The sequence below is a fragment of the Copidosoma floridanum genome, unplaced genomic scaffold, assembly GCF_036245765.1.
Source record: "Copidosoma floridanum isolate Cflo_tuat_1 unplaced genomic scaffold, Cflo_Japanese_pri ptg000006l, whole genome shotgun sequence".
NCBI lineage: Eukaryota > Metazoa > Arthropoda > Insecta > Hymenoptera > Encyrtidae > Copidosoma > Copidosoma floridanum.
The window spans coordinates 874,014-895,857 of record NW_028321883.1 but is presented as its reverse complement, the minus strand read 5'-3'; the positions used below and the strand labels follow the sequence as shown (position 1 = coordinate 895,857).

The 21,844-nt window shown below is 33.2% G+C and overlaps 1 protein-coding gene across 5 annotated transcripts in view; it reads right to left on the bottom strand.

The window, feature by feature from the left end:
• Atg9 (autophagy-related protein 9) overlaps window positions 1-21,844 on the bottom strand; it is a 363,261-nt gene that overhangs the window by 242,923 nt on the left and 98,494 nt on the right. For all 5 annotated transcript variants that reach the window (XM_089598548.1, XM_089598546.1, XM_089598547.1 and 2 more), the window contains one exon: window positions 12,571-12,875. In XM_089598548.1, the coding sequence (XP_089454674.1) occupies window positions 12,571-12,875 (305 nt within the window). The remainder of the gene's footprint in view (window positions 1-12,570; window positions 12,876-21,844) is intronic.

Here is a 21,844-nt window from a genome sequence, read left to right as displayed (position 1 = left end):
ATACACTGGTTATTGTGAATGCAATTATAAATTATGACTTTAAGTCAACATTAGATTAACGTTTTTAGTTTGATCATATGTAGCGCTCAGGTTGTAAGGTTGCCGTTGAACAAAATAAATTCATATTCTGTTATTTTCTAGAACATAGATATTTCTTTTCTTTCTTTTATAATCACATATTTATTTATAAAACAAGATTAAATTAAAGCCACTGGAAGAATCATTAAAATTCTATAAAAAATGAAATCAAATACGGTCTTGGTACTTAAATTAAAAATATAAAAATATTTCGTGATTGTAAATACAACTGTTATAACTGAACTTGTTTAGAGTATGATCTTAACCGTTTCAATTTACTGTCTTTCGTGGGTCTCTTAAGGTTCAGCTTGTAAGCTTTATTCATTATTTTTAGTTAAGTAAGAATCTTCATTTAAATGATATAGATAACTTTAATTAATGTATACTTTTATCAAAACAATTATAAATACTTAATTTTTTAATACAATTCAGTCGGGTCACTCTAACGAGGTTTGGTATTAATTATATTACTGATAAATAACTGACATTTATCACGGATTGTTGTTACTGCTGCTTTGGAGTCTTAATGCTTCGTGCAGTATTTTTCAGTGGTTTCTTAAACTACACGAATTTATTACATCAAATACATGTAAGTATAAACATATTTTTGATGATTTAAAATTCATATCATGATGTAATGATAACGACCATGAAAGTCATCACTTATCAGTTTTGTGCACAATCTTTAAAGGAGCTGTTTAAAAGAAAGTACTAAAACATATGGCATTTACGTTCTTTCATTCGTTGTACTTATAAATTTACTATATATGTACACATAAAATTAAAATCAACATTTGTACAAATTTGCCTATTGTTATTGTTATTCTTAGGAAATGGTCTTACTTCTTTTATTATTGTCAGTAAAATTTTCGATGAGATTACTTAATGTTAAAAGATTGTGAAAAAAAGAAAAAAAAATGAGAAACTTTTTTAATTTGTAAATCAAATTTAAATCTTGAAAGTGTGGCGTTAGTGCACAGAGGGACGGAACTCAACTAGCTTATACACGAAGAGAAATTTCGGAGCCTCACGGTTCAAAACTTATAAACTGGAGGCTCTCAAGAATTCATTGAAGGTAAAAAGCTCCAATTTCGATGCGTCTGAACTCAAATTTCGATAATCTATATTTTGAAAGAGTTCAAGGTGCTTTGTTTAGAAAATAGAAGCCCTGTATCTCAAAGTTAGAGGTATGTGACTTCAGAAGAACTCCGAGTGTATTTGGGTGATTACATCAAAATGACACTTTCAATAACTTTTATGGACACTTTTTCATAGATTTAACTTTCACGTTAAAAAAGTATATTGACATAGAAAACGTAGAAAATGTATTTGTGCAACTTAAGACGGTTTTTAATCGGAATATATGTACACTGAAAATAAAATTGTGCATCCTCCGCCACAGCACGTGCAAAAATCACACAAAATACCCTAATACTTTTTATCTCAGTCACTTGTGCAGCAGTCGCACAAGTCAGGGGAGCTCACATTCCAGATTTGTACGTCAGTGGCATTCGCATCTTGAGGTGTCTGCTACTCATGCCTTTTATGCATCAGATGCTTCTTGAGTCTTGTGTGCAGTGCAATCAGAGCGTGAACCTTGTAAAAAACTATTTTTTCTATTCATAAACGTGCCACAAAGAAGTTACCATGGAAACGTTGCATCAAATTGTTGACATTCTTATGTCTCCAAGATTAAGTAAAAAAAAATTCAAAAGATTTCATGATTTTAGTTAAAAAAATGAATAAAATGTATATTGAAAATGTTGGTTTATTAAAGCCAAAATTTCATTTTTTGACACACTATGCGCGAATCATTTAATATCCATATTTAATATAATTAACAAAGTACAAGTCAAGACGCAAGCAGACGTAAAATAACAAACTAATCAGAGAATATATATAGATGTATTTATTTATACATGTATGTATACAATTAAATTTTTAATTAAAAACAACGTCCAATGGTGGTACTGTAAAATTTTGAATTTATTAAAAAACAAAACGACGTTTCGGCCGTTTGGACAACGTCCCGGCCCTCATCAGGTACAAAAATCTATGAGTAATAAAATTACTTGCAATACAAATTTAAGTGAAATATAATAAACGCAAATTAAGTTACATGTATAACATACCTCTGACTCTTACGAAAGGGATGTAAAATCGTAATGTAGTCAGAGTTTCAAGCTAAGTTGCTTTTATACCCTGCACATACACAAATGACATAGTACACGCACGTTATACAATCAAATAAGAATCGCAAGCAGTTCCTTGAGACGCACATAAACAGTTCATGTTTTCTTAATACTATGAATGAAAGGGGTCCTCGAATCATGTATATAAAGTTAGTCACCTTTCTTAATTGACATAACGAGAGACCTATAACAATCTTTCAATTTTTCTGTATCTTGTTGTCTGTTAATATTATTATTAAAGTAATGTATATTTAGCATTTCGGAAAAAAGGCGCTTTTTGTAATTTTGTTCTATGTCTAAAATTTTAATATTATCAAAATTAAAATTATGTGTAAATTCAATGCTATGTTGTGATAGTACCGATGTATTCTTTTTTTTCTCGATGTCTCTTTTGTGTTCTGTCATTCTTAACTTTACAGCTCTCGATGTTTGACCAACATAACAGCAGTTGCAATTCGCACATGGTATGTGGTAAACAACATTTTTTTTATCGAGTGGCTCAGTTACATCTTTTCCAAGTGAAAAAATCGATTTTAATTTATTGTTTAAACTGTATATAAGACCAATGTGAAGCTTCTTACAATAATATTTAATATGACTATGCAAGTGGGGAATATACGGTAATGATAAGATTAATTTATAATTATTTTTATTTCTGTTGCTATTGTCAATCGTATTCATGTTTTTCAAGGTATTTAATCTTTTATTCACAAATTTGTCAATAAATCTTTGAGGATAGTTGTTAGCTAATAAAAATTTATTAATCAATTTTAAATTATAATTATGAAATTGTGTGTCTGCTAATTTAATAGAAAAGTCTACTAGTGTGTAAATGATACCTATTTTATGTTGTATTGGATGATGGGAAAGAAAATTCAAGTATCGGCCTGAGTGTGTGGGTTTTTGGTACCAATTAGTTAGTACTGTGTTATTTTTTTGAATAATAATCTCCAAATCTAAGAAACTGATGCTGTTGTTATTGTTACATGTCTCAACAGTGAATTGTAATTCAGGACAATAGCTATTAAAAATGTTTTTGGTATAGTAGATATATTTAGTAGGCACGCATATGAGGATATCATCCACATACCGTACGTACAATGGAACATCAAAACATAACTTATCTAAACATGAAATTTCAAGTAAACGCATTACGAGATCACACATTACTGGACTACAGGGACTGCCCATTGGAGAGCCGAAAACTTGTTTGTAAAATTTTTTGTTAAATTGAAAAAAAGTTGAATTCAAAACCAATGACACTCCTGCGCAAAATTCATTTAAAGAAACATTGATCTTATTATTCAAGAATTTCCAAAAATGTTTTATTGCATTTGTGATTAAGGTTTCACTAGTATTAGTGAATAGACTAACTACATCTAGACTAATAAGAGTGTAACCAGGTGGAATGATAACTTCTTTTAATTTATTTTTTAATTCATAGCTATTTTTTATGTGTGATTTTGCCAGCGGAATATTTTTAATCAAAAAATCAGAAAGAAATTTAGAAAAACTATATGTGGGTGAATTTAATGTTGAGACAATGATACGGATAGGAAAGTCTTTTTTGTGTATTTTTATCAGTCCATAGCATTTAGATAAGTCTTTTTTATGAATATCTTTATCAAATTTACTTAATTCATCAAATTCATCAAAAACACCGTATTTATCCCACTTGCTTACAAAATTCTTAGTATCTTTTATTAATTGGTATAAAGGATTTTTCTCTATTTGTAAATAATATTTATCATCACTTAACAATTCTTCTACTTTATTAATGTAAGTTTCTTTTTCAATGACAACAGTGGCATTACCTTTGTCTGCTTTAGTAATTAAAATGTGTTCATTATTTTTAAGGAAGGCTCGTGTTCGCTTTAAATTGTCTTGGAGAACTCCATCATTTAAAGAAAGACGAGTAGATACATTATGTTTATTGTTATTGATAATGTTAAGAAGTTCCTTTCTAACAGTCTCAAATTCTCCAGAATATTTAAGTGAATGTTCAACATTCTTAAAAAGATGAAAATAATCAGATTTTTTAATATTAGAAACAAAATTAAATTTATCGCCTAATTCTAATATGCTTGATACACAATCTGGCAGCGGTGTATTAGAAAGGTTACATAGCCAGTTTTCTTTTATTTTACTTGTGCCTTCATTGTTGACAATTTCAGGGCACCGAACCGGGCCAGGGTCACTGACACTTGTAGCTGGAAGTGTATCGTATACCTCTTCGCGCTCGGATTCTTCGTGTGACAAAAGGGCATCAAACTTTCTATCCAACTTACAACGATATTCGCGAAAAATTCTATTCAACTTCAATTCATAATAATCAATAAATAAATTTATTACAACAGATTCACAGCCATTACTTAAAATCTTATTTCGTATTAGTTGAATTTTATTTCTTAAATAATTAGTTTTTGTGTAAGAGTCCAAAATTTCATTATTCAAAATTGATTTATGTAATTTAGATATGGTTGATTTATGTTTTATGTTCGATCGGAAGTTAAAGAAGGTAATACATTTAAGCTTGTTAGTACTTTGTGTAATATGTTTTGGGAAAACGCCATAAGCCCTACATTTAATTAAAAATTTGCACTTCAACTCACTGCTCTTCAATTTCCTTTTCAATTCACCCACATATAGTTTTTCTAAATTTCTTTCTGATTTTTTGATTAAAAATATTCCGCTGGCAAAATCACACATAAAAAATAGCTATGAATTAAAAAATAAATTAAAAGAAGTTATCATTCCACCTGGTTACACTCTTATTAGTCTAGATGTAGTTAGTCTATTCACTAATACTAGTGAAACCTTAATCACAAATGCAATAAAACATTTTTGGAAATTCTTGAATAATAAGATCAATGTTTCTTTAAATGAATTTTGCGCAGGAGTGTCATTGGTTTTGAATTCAACTTTTTTTCAATTTAACAAAAAATTTTACAAACAAGTTTTCGGCTCTCCAATGGGCAGTCCCTGTAGTCCAGTAATGTGTGATCTCGTAATGCGTTTACTTGAAATTTCATGTTTAGATAAGTTATGTTTTGATGTTCCATTGTACGTACGGTATGTGGATGATATCCTCATATGCGTGCCTACTAAATATATCTACTATACCAAAAACATTTTTAATAGCTATTGTCCTGAATTACAATTCACTGTTGAGACATGTAACAATAACAACAGCATCAGTTTCTTAGATTTGGAGATTATTATTCAAAAAAATAACACAGTACTAACTAATTGGTACCAAAAACCCACACACTCAGGCCGATACTTGAATTTTCTTTCCCATCATCCAATACAACATAAAATAGGTATCATTTACACACTAGTAGACTTTTCTATTAAATTAGCAGACACACAATTTCATAATTATAATTTAAAATTGATTAATAAATTTTTATTAGCTAACAACTATCCTCAAAGATTTATTGACAAATTTGTGAATAAAAGATTAAATACCTTGAAAAACATGAATACGATTGACAATAGCAACAGAAATAAAAATAATTATAAATTAATCTTATCATTACCGTATATTCCCCACTTGCATAGTCATATTAAATATTATTGTAAGAAGCTTCACATTGGTCTTATATACAGTTTAAACAATAAATTAAAATCGATTTTTTCACTTGGAAAAGATGTAACTGAGCCACTCGATAAAAAAAATGTTGTTTACCACATACCATGTGCGAATTGCAACTGCTGTTATGTTGGTCAAACATCGAGAGCTGTAAAGTTAAGAATGACAGAACACAAAAGAGACATCGAGAAAAAAAAGAATACATCGGTACTATCACAACATAGCATTGAATTTACACATAATTTTAATTTTGATAATATTAAAATTTTAGACATAGAACAAAATTACAAAAAGCGCCTTTTTTCCGAAATGCTAAATATACATTACTTTAATAATAATATTAACAGACAACAAGATACAGAAAAATTGAAAGATTGTTATAGGTCTCTCGTTATGTCAATTAAGAAAGGTGACTAACTTTATATACATGATTCGAGGACCCCTTTCATTCATAGTATTAAGAAAACATGAACTGTTTATGTGCGTCTCAAGGAACTGCTTGCGATTCTTATTTGATTGTATAACGTGCGTGTACTATGTCATTTGTGTATGTGCAGGGTATAAAAGCAACTTAGCTTGAAACTCTGACTACATTACGATTTTACATCCCTTTCGTAAGAGTCAGAGGTATGTTATACATGTAACTTAATTTGCGTTTATTATATTTCACTTAAATTTGTATTGCAAGTAATTTTATTACTCATAGATTTTTGTACCTGATGAGGGCCGGGACGTTGTCCAAACGGCCGAAACGTCGTTTTGTTTTTTAATAAATTCAAAATTTGACAGTACCACCATTGGACGTTGTTTTTAATTATTTACCAACTGTCATTAGACGTTTTATTTAAATTAAATTTTTATTTATCTAGGCTGACCAATTAATTAAACGTTAAATTGTGCGTCACACCACGCACTATACTTTTATGCGTAAGCGTGTTATGCATTTATACCAATTTTTCTTAATGCGTATATTGTTATGTAGCTTTCTTGAAATACCCCATGACTAGCGTTGCTGCTGCACCATGCAGTTTGCTCAACACGTACAACATACGACTTGTGCAGCTGCTGCCCAAGTCTCGCGCAGCAACAGCACTAGTCTTGGGCCGCTTCTGCTTTAGTGTGAGCGAGGTAACAACTGCCCTACCTCTAGTTGAGCAGGTACACTATTTTTTTTTCAGTGTAGTAGTAAGAAACTGTTTGCATGTATTTTCTATTTTTTATAATTTCTTTATGATTTTTATAACCAGATCCTGATACTCCTTCCATGATGGTGTAAGGAGCGTTTTGCGATCCTATTCTCCTCTCATATTTAATGATATACCCCGTATGAAAAGTTTTCTTGCCATGAGTAAGATTCTAATGAGGATAAACAAAATGTTTTTAAACAAACGTTTTACTTTATTCTTTATATGCATGTTTTAAATTTTAGTATCTTTGAAAATAGAAGATTTCTGAAATTTCATCATATTCTACTTTAAATACAAATAATTACAAAAATTCTCTATAAACATGTACATATCTAACAGCACAAAAAATATCAATGAAATTACTTAACTAGTTCAGTAAAATGAACTCTTTAATAGTGCAATACTTCTGCGATTTTTATTGATGTATACTTAAGTGTCATTTTAATGTATGCATATATTAGTATCATGTTGTATCAAGATAAATAATAAATTGAAATGTTTTACACAGTTCATAACCAATACTACCAAAAAAAGCTCAACACACTAACATTTTTATACTTACAAATAAACTTAAACAGAACTAATGTCAATTACTTCATGGGTTTACTTTTAGTTATGTAAGCGACTCAATTATCAACTATTCCTGTGTGTAAGGTTTGTTTATTTGTATCCTCGGCAATGTGCAAAAGTATATGAAAAAATAAATTTAGAAGTAAATGTTTAAGTATATACAAGATCAAAGGAGGACATTAAGGGGGTCTAGTAAGGAATGAAATAAGTAAAAATAATAGAAATAACGTCCGCATATGTTTACCATGAAATTAATATTTATAATACCAGCGAATAATAACTAAGAACACACACACAAAGGCCTTAATGAGCATTGTGGCCTATCATTTCTCTCCTGCATGCCAAAGGCGCTTTATGAGAACACCTAGACTGATAGGTGTCGTCAGCTAGAACAATTCTATCGTAAGAAAACAAAAAGAACAAAAAAAAAGTGGGGAGAGAAAGAAAATATTAGGATTAGACATTGGGACATAAAAGGAGAGTGCTTACAAAACCAGTGTTTCACCAATTTTCACGGTCGCAAACGTCGCGCATTGCTCAGCTGCTGACCTGACGCTTGGTCACACGATAAAAAACCGTCGACTGGTCTGCTATCAATCGCAGGTATCTTAGCCACAGCTGATGGCGTCGACACCATAGGCGCTTTCCACGGTCAGCCTCGCTCTGGCCTGGCTGGTTCGACACCCTCACTCTTACACAAATGAGGCTCACATTGGGTAGGTTGCGCTTCGCCTATTTATCACTTTCTAGCAGTGATTGAGGTGCACCAACCAGTTCTGCATCAGACCCTGAGTCATCGGAAGCGAAAGTGGTTTCTACCACCCTCTTTGAGGCTGTACTCACGAAGAGATTTAGATGCCTCACGTAAATAGGGTTCAAACACGTGCTATCTTTGGATTCCAACTCGTACGTGTTGGGAATCAACATGCTCGTGACGATGGAAGGGTATATATGCCGTGGGGCCAATTTCACCATTAATCATGGTCTTGATCGTGCACCTTAGGCGTTCGACTGGATTCACCAGCAGATGATACGGTGGTGTAAGTATTTGCCGTTGACCTAAGCTCTCCAAAAACCCGTCAACGTCTTTGTTCTGGAATTCAAGGCCGTTATTCATCAGCATCACTTCCAGGGTTCTATGGCAGCATGTGCCACTTTCTCTTAATGCACGTACAACCGCCTTCCCATTGGTTCACCGTAATGGCACGACTTTGGCCAATCTGGTGAGTAGACAAGGATGTATTCGTAGTTATACGTCGTTTTTGGTAGGGAGTCCATTATGTCTACGACCACTACATGCCCACAGTAAAGACATGCTATAGTTTCGTTCGGCCGATGTCATGGAACAGCTCACTAACTCCAACACCTTTTCCTGTCCATTGACGTGATATTCACATACACGCCTTTATGGAAGATCTTTCCACGTCTGTTCAATGAAGTAACGCTCGTCAAGCGTTTTGTCCTTATCCGTTTTTCGAAGGGCAGGTCTTGTAATTTCACATTCTTTACGTGGGCTCTTTTTGACTTTAAAACTCGAGCTTAATTGTATTAAGCTCATTATATACTCATTGGCTTTTAATAACTTATCGCACAGCAATCTATTTTTTTCTTCGAGAAACGGCGCTGATTGAGCTCTTTTATCTCCTTCCAAGTTGATGGTTGAAAAGGGTATATTTAAAAGCTCATCTTGACCCGTAGTGGCCTCGGTCTCCGCGTTTGATCTTACCGCCATCATCGTGATTTTAAGGATCTCTCTTATTCCTATATTATCCTGTGTTGACGTCCTTCACCAGCTCAAAGTCTCCGGAAATGTATCGCCCCGCTTGCCACTGGCAGAGGTAATGAGCCTCGACTGTTTTGCTTTCAGTCATTAACAGCTCTCAATTTATTAAAAAATCACAGCCAAGATCTCCCTTTAGTAGTGACGTACATCAGTCACTCAACTGGTCCTCTTGTTGGTGTGGTAACAATTCCGTGGTACTCTGGGTGTTATTTCTTTCGCACTATACAAATTTATTGGCAGTATAAGTGCAAATTACTAACGCTCAAAATTAGCTTGGGATGCGAGAGCTAATGCATGGACGAAACTTGCGTCAAGGCTTCAGCTAGACACAATTCTTCTACCTATATATATTCTTTTACGCTTTAAATTAGATTATTGATTTAATACGATTTGTTAATCGGAAGCTATATGCAAGAGAAAGTATATTTATGTCCCCAACTCTCTTTGTGTGTGTATATATATGTGGTACAAAGTCCAGATACATACATGTATACTATACCTAGCACACATATACTACAGTTTCTGTGCTCGTCGCACTACGAGCCATGAGAAGCCAACAACTGTGTATGTATGTATGCATACCGGTGTAAATACACTTCATATACTGTATGCACTGTAGATCAACGCTTATTAAAAATAATATTTTGTTTTGAAGTATTATTTTCTTTTTCGCTTGCACTTGTTTACAAAATTTTCAAAAACTTAAAGTCAGTAATGGCTCAAAATTGTAATGTAAACAAAGCCACTATAATGTCGCACAATGCCTAGACTCATACGTTATTCTGTCAAGCACCAATGATATGGGGTGCACGAGAAAGGGGGTGGATGAAGCGGAAGCTTTCACTTCGACCAGACCTGTGTTGTCCAGATAACCTCAGCGATACCTCCTCATAGTGTAATTTCTGATCATACTGTAATACACGTGGTTTTTGTCCATCGAGATATCACCACGATTAGACGGCTTCTGCCGTCATCACCTCTCACGACAATTTGTGTACACGAAACGGGAGGAAAGGCGGAGCAGGATACACTGAAATACTCACGAGGGATATTTAAAATAGAATAAATGTATATTTAAACATAATACAATAAAATAATTCCTTTTGCGGGTGCAGGTGTGTGTCTATGTGTGTGCGTGTCTATGTGTGTGCGTGTGCGTGTGTGTGTGATTGTACACGTCGAGCACGGTAGCTCAACGAGATCGTGGCGTATAATCGCGACACAGGCAGACCTACCTGGGCTAAAAGAGGGCCACCTTAACAAAAGAGGCTGACCTTAACAAAAAACGACGGGATGGCAGGTACTAACGGTCGCTGTGGCCACCTTTTCGCGAGCTGTCAGGAAGCTCGTGCTTGCACAAGGAAAAGCTAGCAGGCATCCCTGCTGGTAGAGTCCGAGGGTTAATTAAGTTGCTTGTTGTCAGCACTGACCTTAAGTCACTCGCGGCACTCGCACTCCTCGGTTCACACACTAGAATAGTGAACAGCCTGGTCTTGGGGCACTTGCTTTCACAGAAACACCACGAACAAGATAGGGAACAAACCAGGTCAGTTACAATGAATACAGAAAAAGAGCAGAAAAAATCACTTTAAGCGTGCTCACAGGCCTAAGCTTTTCTGCTGCTCTTAGCTTTTTGGGCTTTTTCCCTCATTTCTTGTGAGGGTCGAAAAATTCTTGATTATTCTTATACATAAAGAGCTTGATGATGTGATCAATCATACTCATATAAGGGTTAGTATGTAGGCACCTTTGTAAGAAAAAAAGAGTCAAGTAGGGAACTGGTGGGTACAAAGCTGGATTCGCATACCCCTCACCCGTAGCACGAGATACCTTACTGAGAGCATATAGGTACACAGTCAGGCTCGTATTGCCCCTGATAGGTAGTACATGACATTTCGGGTGAATTTTCTGTCTTTTAATAAATAATAAAAGATTTAACTCTCTTTGAACACTACTGAGTACAATAGTTTCTCGATGTCTCGGGATAGCATCAGTTCGTACTGCCCTGAAGATCCACCGATTCTCTATATAGAGGATTCACACTGATTTGCAATGCCCCAGAGGTCGGCTCCTTACCTGAGTAATCCAAGAAAGAAAGCAATGGTGGGGGAAAACTAAGAGACTGCACTAGCCTCGTCGTCGTCTCACCTATTACTATGTTTTATCAAAGCCAAGATTAAATGAAGAACAATACAAAGTTTTAAGAAAATACACGTATTTATCAATTTATTGAGCATTAAATGTATACACGACGCTTTTAAAGAGCCAAGCTCATATGTAAAGGGTCGGACCCACTGCGTAAGGCAGAAGCAGAGTGATCGGTCCATGCCCCTAATGGGCCTTTTATACCCAAATCTGCTGCGGCAGCTTGAATAAGGCAGCTTGACCACTAGAGAAACTATAGTTTCACTTAGTTGTTTTATTACGTTATAGAGGGCACTAATACACATTTATAGGGACGAGAATTGAAATGAACAATAGCTTCAGTTTGGCGATATATCTGACCATTAAATTAACTGAAATATATTTGTAACCTTACATTCTCTCCTGTTCCTTTTTACCTGAGCCCTATATCCTTATCCTCACTCTGTCTAAGCTGTTTGTCTGCACGGCACGGCAGTACTGGACTACTTATCTGTTAAAGTGGTACAAACTTGAATGCCTGTACGCATGGAACTAAGTTATTATAGAATAGCTACATTTTTAAATAGTTGGATTTAGTTTCGTTAGCTATAGTTTTAGTAATGCACAGGAAAGAAAAAAAAACGTTTTTTTTTTTTTTTTCATTTTAACTTTCTACTTCAACGTGTAAAGGCAAGCATGTTTTTTTGTTAAAAATAAACAGTTGCTATGTGTTACCCATGGTTTACCAAATTCAAAGCCAAATTAGTTTAACAGTTGTTAAATTAATGCTTTATTTGAATGCAGTGCTTATGCTTTAAATCCTACAGAGATCCAGGTCTTATTTACTGTAAACATCTGTTGATTGAAATTAAAATAAAACTAATGTGCTTTTATTGCTGATTAGTAAGATCATGAAATTTTTATTTTAAAATGCTATTTATACGAAAAAAAACATGATTATTATCTAAAACTAAGAATATAATTAAAATTTACTAACTATCGGCTTTTACCATGATGACCAAATAACAAAAGTATACTTACTCAAATAATATAGAATAATCTAATCCATGAAACAAAAATATCGAAAAAAATATGACATATACGAACTGAACGAGTTCAAAAACTTCTTGGAGTATCATACAAATAAATCCATGTTTTTGATGGTAATAATACATCCTTGTAAAGAAAGAATCTAAGTCTTCGATGTGGTTCCATCGTGATTTTTCACTTTCCGGCACAACATGAATTATGAGATTAGAATCATGAGGCCTTTCTTCATTATCATCATCACCTTCCGTTTCTGACGATGCATTTAACTGTTGATAGCTATCTACTACTGTTGTCATCTAAACAAAAAAAGGTTTTTTTCAACAAAAGACAATAGTGTAAGTATTATAAACGTTTACACTATCATTGGGTAGATGATTCTTACTACATGTATGGGTGCTTTCCAGAAAGTTATATATAGTATATGAATTATTAACAACAATATCATATTGTATTAGGAATGCCGTTACATTATTATTTCATTTTTAATGACTATCCGATTAATAAAAAATTTTTATTTTCATTCTAGCATAATCGTAACTTAGAATACCTTCTTACTCTACTGGGTATTACGAATACATGTCAAGGTAGCTCCCTTATCTACTGCTCTAGTCAAGCAGGAGAGTTTTACTTGTGTATGTATACGTATATACATATATCAGTGTTGGTATTCTGCTACCATCTGTCATTATTAACCATGAAGCTGATTTTTACGTCTTTCTAGGCAAAAATCTTTGGAAAATGCCCTATGCCTAGCATTTTACATGAGAGTATTGAGAAGAACAGAGATTTTTTTACAAGTACATCATAACTTGTCTGCTCAGGTTTTTTATTGTGAGTTGGGAAATGCCTGTAAAGCTGATTTTTTAGTGCTCTGCTGTTTGAGCTTGTCTTAAAAAGTTGAACTTTGAGCTGAAATATCTCGAGATTTTGCTCCACTTGTGGTATAAACAAGGACACCGTTAAATTAAGTAGATCAAAGTCTATTAAATAAAACATATTTCATTTCATAAATTTTTGCAAGGGGGCTACCTTAAGAGTATTTAGTAAAAACACACTTTAATAAAATATATATTTTTATAATTTGATAAGTGGACACTCACACAAATTTTTAAAATTCAATGTAAATTTCTTCAGTTGTCACAACACTTTTAAATACGCTAAGAAAACTTTTCCAGGAATTTTAACTAGTTGTTTTTAAAGTTACACTTCTATAGGCGTGTCTTGCCCTACGGAGTAAATCAACGATTTCACATTGGTGACCTTGAGAAAAAGTATAACAAAAGTGGATTTTGCTTGATTTTACTTGAATAGTTCTCAAAGAGGTTTGAACCTCTGACCTCCTGCATACTAGGCGAGTCGCTTAATTTTTTAAATTTTTTTTCAAAGAATGTTTATGAACTTTGATGGGGTTACATTATTTATTCTTGTAAGTATTACACATATATTAAGCGAAGTTCTAAACATACAAACTAAAGCTTGACGATGACGTATATGTAAAGTAAGAGATTGAATAAATAACGTAAATTTACTGATTAAATAAGCTAGAGAAATGAGTATTCGTAAAATTAGGATCGTGTAAAGAGCATCAATGAAAAAAGATATTCGTGAAGCAGGTCATTGGTCAAAATAATCTTTTAAAAGAGTATTTCTTGTAGGTTAAAAGTGAAAACAAAAAACTATCGTTATCACAATAACACTGTTTTTTGAGCTCTATGTGCTTAGAGACTATTTATGTATTTGTATTGTACAGTGACGTAGATAGTTTAATTTTCTTATCTCATAATTTTTTAAATCATATATTTAGTATCCGTTAATGCAGTTAGGTACCTAATTATCTTTGCCACGATCGGCTTGTTTCTAATTGTTATTGTTTGCGTTAAGACGCTTTTGTTTTTCAAGGTTTCCCATCGAAAGCAAACTTGAAGTTATTAAATTTTATCAATTAGTGCATGTGCAGAGTGCATGTTATTAAAGTATTATTTGACTGTACTTAACGTTTACCATAATTTGTTTGCTACACCTTTTATAATCATTTTTTCTTTATAGCTAATATAAATACATGCCTTTTTTAGACTACTCACGTATGTAGTATATATTTCAACACGTGTATCCACTATTTAACTATAGTCTTCGTGGGCATACTATGGATGGGGTATCCTACCTAACATCCATTGACTGTATTTAATTGCAGGGGTTTATTTATTTCTTAATTTAATTTCTCTTGTTCAAATCAATAGCTTAGTGACTATAGTAAAAGTAAGCTTCTATTACATCTGCTTGCAGCCTTTTGAGAACTATTTTCTAGGATTTTTTCCATCGTTATTTTCTTTTTATTCTTGTTTTGCATTTTCATTATTTTTATTACGCTCAAAATGGTATTTTTTGGTGCTTCTCTCATTCTTTCTTGAAATCTCTGTGCCGCTTGTTCCGACTTTAAGGGTCGTTTGACGCTTGGAAAGTATGGTTAGCCTTCACAAAAAGTGGTCTTACTATTATGAGCCAAACTTTCTCTATGTAATGTAAGGATATGCATATTATTAAAATCAAAAAGTTCTGCTAATAGTGTAATATTAGCTACAGGTATTTTCTATTAGTTCACACTGTTCACAGCAGACTGTATGCAGCGTTGCTAAAGTAGATGCCTGTTCGGCGGCAAACTTAAATGTGTATAAAATCAAGTAGCTCAAAAACATTCATTATATTTATTTGGTCTTCGTAGATGATACAGAAGTATTGTTTGGACCGAAAAGTCATGCTGGGATGGCAATTGTCGGGAGTAGGAATCGGGATCAGTGGGTTAATAAATCATTATGTTCCTTAAAAACTATGTACAAATTTATTAACAGAAAATTACTTATAAATGCTCACTGTGAGAGAAGCGTTTTTAACAGCAGCCGTGAGCTAACTGACTGTTGTACAGAACAGCTAACTTTAAATGTCTGAAGCATTTTGGGTCTGTTCATTGAAATAATACTGTGAAAATAGCTACCGGTTAAGAAAATCTAAACGTAAGCTTAATACATGCGAAAGTCTTTGTTTTGATCTTACACATAAGGAGATAGTAGAGATAAGAAAAGCATTACTATTGTAAGAGAAAAAATGTTGATGTAAATGTATCGTAATGAATATAACTTGTTGACTGAATTACTCGTAGTATTAACTGAGTAAAAAGTTCAATTTTAAAAATAAAAACTTCTTTAGGCGCACCTTGATTGGGAATAAAATGGCAGAAACTTACGTAACGTACATACCTTTGTAAATATGCACCTATACATACTGCAACTCGTATGCGCTCAAGTCTCACCGTTTACCTTCAGATTCCGATACGTACATACAGTCAGTATATAGTATTATGCATGCACATTGCGTGTTTTTTAATGTACTATCGAAATAGTATCATCAACGGGGCAGCTTTAAATACTATAAAAGTAATTTTTGATTTCTTTGTTTTAATTAAGGATAGTTTTTATGGAATCCGATCTGAGATCTCATCCAATTATTTATCGTTGATAGGGTAGAACATTAGACGATTCATGATACTACGCATTTTAATGCATCAACCCCATTCGAAAATTTGGCTCAATTCGGCTGTCAGGCGATTCCCTAAATTTGGGACAATGGGTACAGATAAATATTGACAGTCATTCGTTTTATTTTTCTGGTGACTGCAGTCTTGTTCTATTTGTCACAACAGAAAGCAAAAGAACTCGAAAAACTATTGATAGTTGTAGATCTACCCACATTTTCAACTAGCTCTCCGTCTCTCGTTTTCCATCCCTACTCACGATCAACACCCACATTATCATGGTACACGTACTAAGCTAAGATGTACTCAAGTGCCTTGCCGATGCTTTTGTCTCCTTAGCTTATTCTGAACACTCTCCAGGCTCAGCATCCTTTCACTCGATCCCTCTTTCCTTTGACCATTCTTACTGCTCGACTCTGGTCGAGGTATCTCAAAAATTTTTAACAACTATTAAGCTAACAACAACAACAACGAATAATGATGACATTTGAGATAAACCTTACACAAAGCGACCACTAAGATCACGCATTGACACATACAGCATGACCAAGAGGAGGAGATTGCAGTCCAAGCAACTTGCATTGTATCTAAACCTTGCAATCGACTCCTCAATCTTAATCAAAACCTTGCTTCCGATCAAACGCACGATTGTCATCTACGTAATCAATGCCTCATGCTAAGTCATGTCATTTGATTAATGTGCACATTAATTATTATTTTTTCAACCCATAATCAGCTTATCATAATGCGCTGTCTCTATTGTCATGACGAGATGTCAGATTTAAATTTATTAAAGTTCATGACCAGCTGTATTTTATCGAACGCAACATAAAATACTGTAAAAATTTCGGATTAACTTTTAAATTTTGATTTCAGTCTTAGTCTACAATATCCACGTTTAGTGTGAAATTTACTACTCATTACCCTTTCAGTACTTTCTAAAACTGTTTTATTCAATGGATCAAAAAATAGTCTTAAAAAGTGGTCATCTATAATGGTTGTTATCTCATACAGTTACTATTTCTCTTACTTTTAAAAACTTGACAGTGCACAGAGGCATGAAAAGTTGTTTAACTAAACAAAAAAAATAATAACAGAATGAAGAGTAGCTGTGAAAAGTTCCTGTGCAGTAAAATAATAATTAATTTCAGAGACAAAATAACCAATAACTTGTGATACAGCAAATTGACGTTTTACAAGATATCTTGAAACATGTGGTCAGTGTCAAGGGTGTAATACATAGCAGAACATACGTCTCCTCGATATGACTTCATAAATGCTGAATTTAGAAAAAAGCGCCCCTGTGCAACGAGTATGTGTGGATAAACTATCTCGGGTGATTCTTTTGTACATCTCGCTGCCCCTATTCTTCCCTGCTGCTAGTGCTTTACTACCACATACACGTACCGAATACCGATACTTTTAGTGAAAACATACTTACAGGCGTAGAACACACATACAACTGTAATAATCATCATCTGATAAAAAAATAAGAGGCTCTCTTTTTCGTGCTCCATGGCTTAAAGTAACGCCTTTGCCATGGTAATCCCATGTTGGCGGACCCCCACAGTTTGTATAGCTAAATAGAGAAGAGAAACAAGCCGATCCGCACAGCAGAGCTTCGAGGTGGTGTTAGCACCAAGTGTTATGAGTCTGTACCTTCTCCATGCCAAAACGACCTCCGGAACCTTTTCAGAGCTATCATTAACATTCACTTGTATAGCAACTTTGTAATTTCTTAGTGTACTCGGTAGTATTCAAAAGTGATCGACAAGCAGTCATCCTTTTACCAATCCACTCCCACTTATTCCTCTTTTGGCAATCAAGAGCTACTCAAGTGCTTTGAAGAAGTAAAGTAGAGTACATCACCATGTATTCTATATTATCAGTCGTCACTTGATGAAGATCCATGTCAGATTAAATGAAAAAGTAGACTTATTATGTACTGTCGATCTTCACTTTATTCGTTAAAAACGTGTTACAGCTATTTCGGTATCACAGTATCTTCGTCAGACAGATGTACATCAAGACTTAATAATATACAGCACTCTCTTAAGAACATACACGTTGCGCCGTGGTCGACAATCAGATAACAGGAGCTATACACATACATACATACATTCACACATTCATACGTACACACATAAATGCTTACAGTTCGTATACAGTCAATAATACTGGTCATTTCAAAGCCTAATTAAGTAGAGGCGAATTATTCAAATTCAACTTGGTCATTCAATAAGATATTAGAGTCTTTTCATTTATTAGTTTCTAGTGCTTCTAATGCATCTAATTTTAATCCTTTATTACATGTGTGTAAAATCTTAAAATTGTTATTGTAAATATGATTACATTTAAGAATGTGAGTGGCATAACTAGAAGTATCTAGTTGTGTTTCGTAGGCTTTTTCGTGTTCCTTGAGTCTGAACTTGAAAGCTCTACCTGTCTGTCCTCTATATTTCTTATCACAAGAACCACCACTAAGTTCGTAAATACCTGATTTGTTTTCTTTTTCCGTCTGATCTTTATTATTTTTGATGATAGTTTGTAAGGTTTTGTTTGATTTAAAAGCTATGTTTATATTGTACTTCTTCAAGTGTTGTTCAATCTTTTCTGACAATTTGCCTACGTAAGTAATTACATGATACGGTGTAGTTTCTCTAGCGGACTGAGGGAAAACTTTGTTTATAGCTTTCTTATACTGTATATTTTTAATTAACTTGTCGATAATGTTGGAATCATAGCCATTATTGTGAGCTATTTGTTTAATTATTTGTAATTCTTTAGTATAGTTCTCAGAGTTTAAAGGTATGGAAAGGAGTCTGTGAATATAACTATTGAATGTAGACATTTTATGCGAGTACGGATGAATAGAATTTTTATGTATTGTGGAATCTGTGTAGGTAGGTTTATGGAAAATACTATACTCTAGTTGATCGTGAATTCTATGTATTGTTGAATCCAAACAATTAATTCTATTGTTGTTTTTTTGTTCCATAGTGAATTCAATATTTTTATGTAATGTATTAAAACGTTTGAAAAATAAATTTAGTTGCCTTTTTGTACGAGTCCAACAACAAATTACGTCATCTACGTACATTACCATATTTCAAGGCATGCGAGAAAGAATACTGTCACCCACGTGGCATGCTTCATTCAGATAGTGTGAATATAAAGTTAATCTTACTATTATATAAAGAGACAGCGTTTGTTTGTGTATTCAGTCACTTTCACAGAAAGTTTTCATGCTATTTTTAAAAAACTTACTACAAAACAGCTTGGCAAGGGCATTTTGACTTTTGACGCTCCCTAAATAATACTTCACTTTTTTTTATGCTTTGGGTTTAATTTTTATTTAATGTATTGTGACCTCATCAAATTCTTACACACTGCCATAGAAGTTTGAATTTTTCGTTGAATACTGCAAATAGTGTATTAAATAGAAAAGTATCAAATTTCAACATAAACAAAATAAGTATGTCAAATTTTTATAAATAGGAAGCATGTGACACGATGGGAGGTACTCTATTATGCATTCTAAAATCATTTAAAATGCACCGAAGTTTTGCAAAAAAAAGTCAGACTTCAATACAAACCAGAGCCAATTTTCTAAATTTTATTTTATAGAGAGAATCATTATTTATAAGAAAGGTCATTTGTGATGAAAATTTATTTACTTTAAATACTTCAATATTTCACCATTTTTTAACGGCCTCTTCAGGACCGACTATAGTGGGTGCCTCAAGCACCCAACAAAGATAATTACGGACCATCCTAACCTAAATGTTTTCCTTTTTCATTCTCTGATCTTGTTGAATTAAGACTATGAACGGATAAGAATTACAAACTGACTTTAGGATAGTCCTGTAATTATGTTTGATGTGTGCTTGTCGTACCCACTGTAATTGATCCTGAAACAGTTGTTGTAAAACGGTGAAAGATTGACCAAAGTATTTAAATTAATAGAATGGACACTCCCAAATTGCCTTTTTCATTAATAATTACATTTTGGAGTGAGCACGTAAGTCAGAAAAGGAGTCTTCAGAAACATAGCAATTATTGTTATTCAATAAATTACAAAATAAAAGAAAGTGTTTTGGTTGTAGAGACTTTTCATCGATATTTAAGGTCCATGTAAAGTACTACAGCACAGTACTTTTAATATAAAAGAGTGTACATGTTACTTAGTCTTGTTGAAATCAACGCGTCTCACGTGTCTCTTACGCAATTAAAGGTACTACCAATTTATACTTCATTGCTGCTGTAATCCCTAGCAGTAATGTGATAAGCCATACAAGAATTAAATGCCATTCAAGGCCAATGAAGCAGAAAAGTACAGCTACCAAATAATGAGTAGACGTCGTAGTTTGGAGAAAACTGGAATTCTTACAGAAGAAGGAAATAAATTAAATAACAGGGATATTAATATACAAAATGCAAGGGCTTTTCTCATGAAAAATAAAACATAAAACTCTGTCAATATAAGTGAATAAAAACAATGACAACAACTTAACAGAAACTTTCCCACAACTCGTAGAATGGGAACCCAATAGAACTATTTTTTGTTAACCACCTAATCGTAGAAGAAAGAATTATGGGCTGATATAAGTCAAAAAATGTACAACTAATAACCTTTCAAGCCAGCATTAAGGCTAAGAAAAAGGAAATGACTTTAACAGATAATAAAGCACAGTATGATTTTTCTATCTAAAATCATGGACATTTACCAGGTTTTAATACATTTTTCTCGCATTGATAAGCAACCTCACGAATACAAGATTACAGTTTAACATACATGAGATAAATTCTCCATTTTTTAACAAAGTGGTAAGAACGATTTGACACATAATAGGCACTGGATGTAACAAATTTTACGTAAGTACCATAGTGGACAATCTGAAAAGTCGAGCAGCGGCCCACTTTTTTCCGTCCGTAATACAACATGAAAAGATCAAAAAACTTGTGTAAAACAGTTCGTATTGTAACAATTTATAAACAGTTAGTAGAAAAATTAGAAGAGATAGATAGCAAATACTTAATGATAGTAAACTTAAAATAAATTAACGTGATAACAAAAACATAGAAAGTTGCACACTTTAGGAGCAAAAGTTGTGCAACAAATTAATAATAAGGTAATACTTGAACTTATAATCAGGTTTAGGAGGGAAGAAGAGTTCATAAGACAAAAAAAAAAGAAATAGTCAATGAGCTTATAAAACCTGTAAGGTACAGAGTACATACCCAAATAATTGAAGAAAATAGAGAGCAGTATGGGCTATAAGATCTCATTTTATCAAGAAATTTATGATGGATACATCTTGCAGCAAACAATCAGGTGTAAACACAAGAGGATAAAAAAACTGGCACACTGCGTCAAATACCAAACAGTCACCGATGAAAGTCAAATAACAGGTGGTGGTCTCATGAAAGCAAATATGGTAAGCACCAAATAAAAGAATGCCTCAAGCTTCTGGAAAATACAAAAAATGAAAAGATTTATACACAAGATGGGAAAACTGTAAGAATCACAACAGGACACAAGTCCACAAAATTGAAAATATAGTAGACAGAAGCAAAGATGCAAATAATCAGGTGAAAACCAGTGAAGTAACGAGTACACATATTATGAAAAAATAACGACATAGATGATTCCATGAATAGATACAACTATTAAAATGGAGTAAAAAGTAATTATACTAATTATAATAACAAATAGCATACCACACAATTACCTGTAAC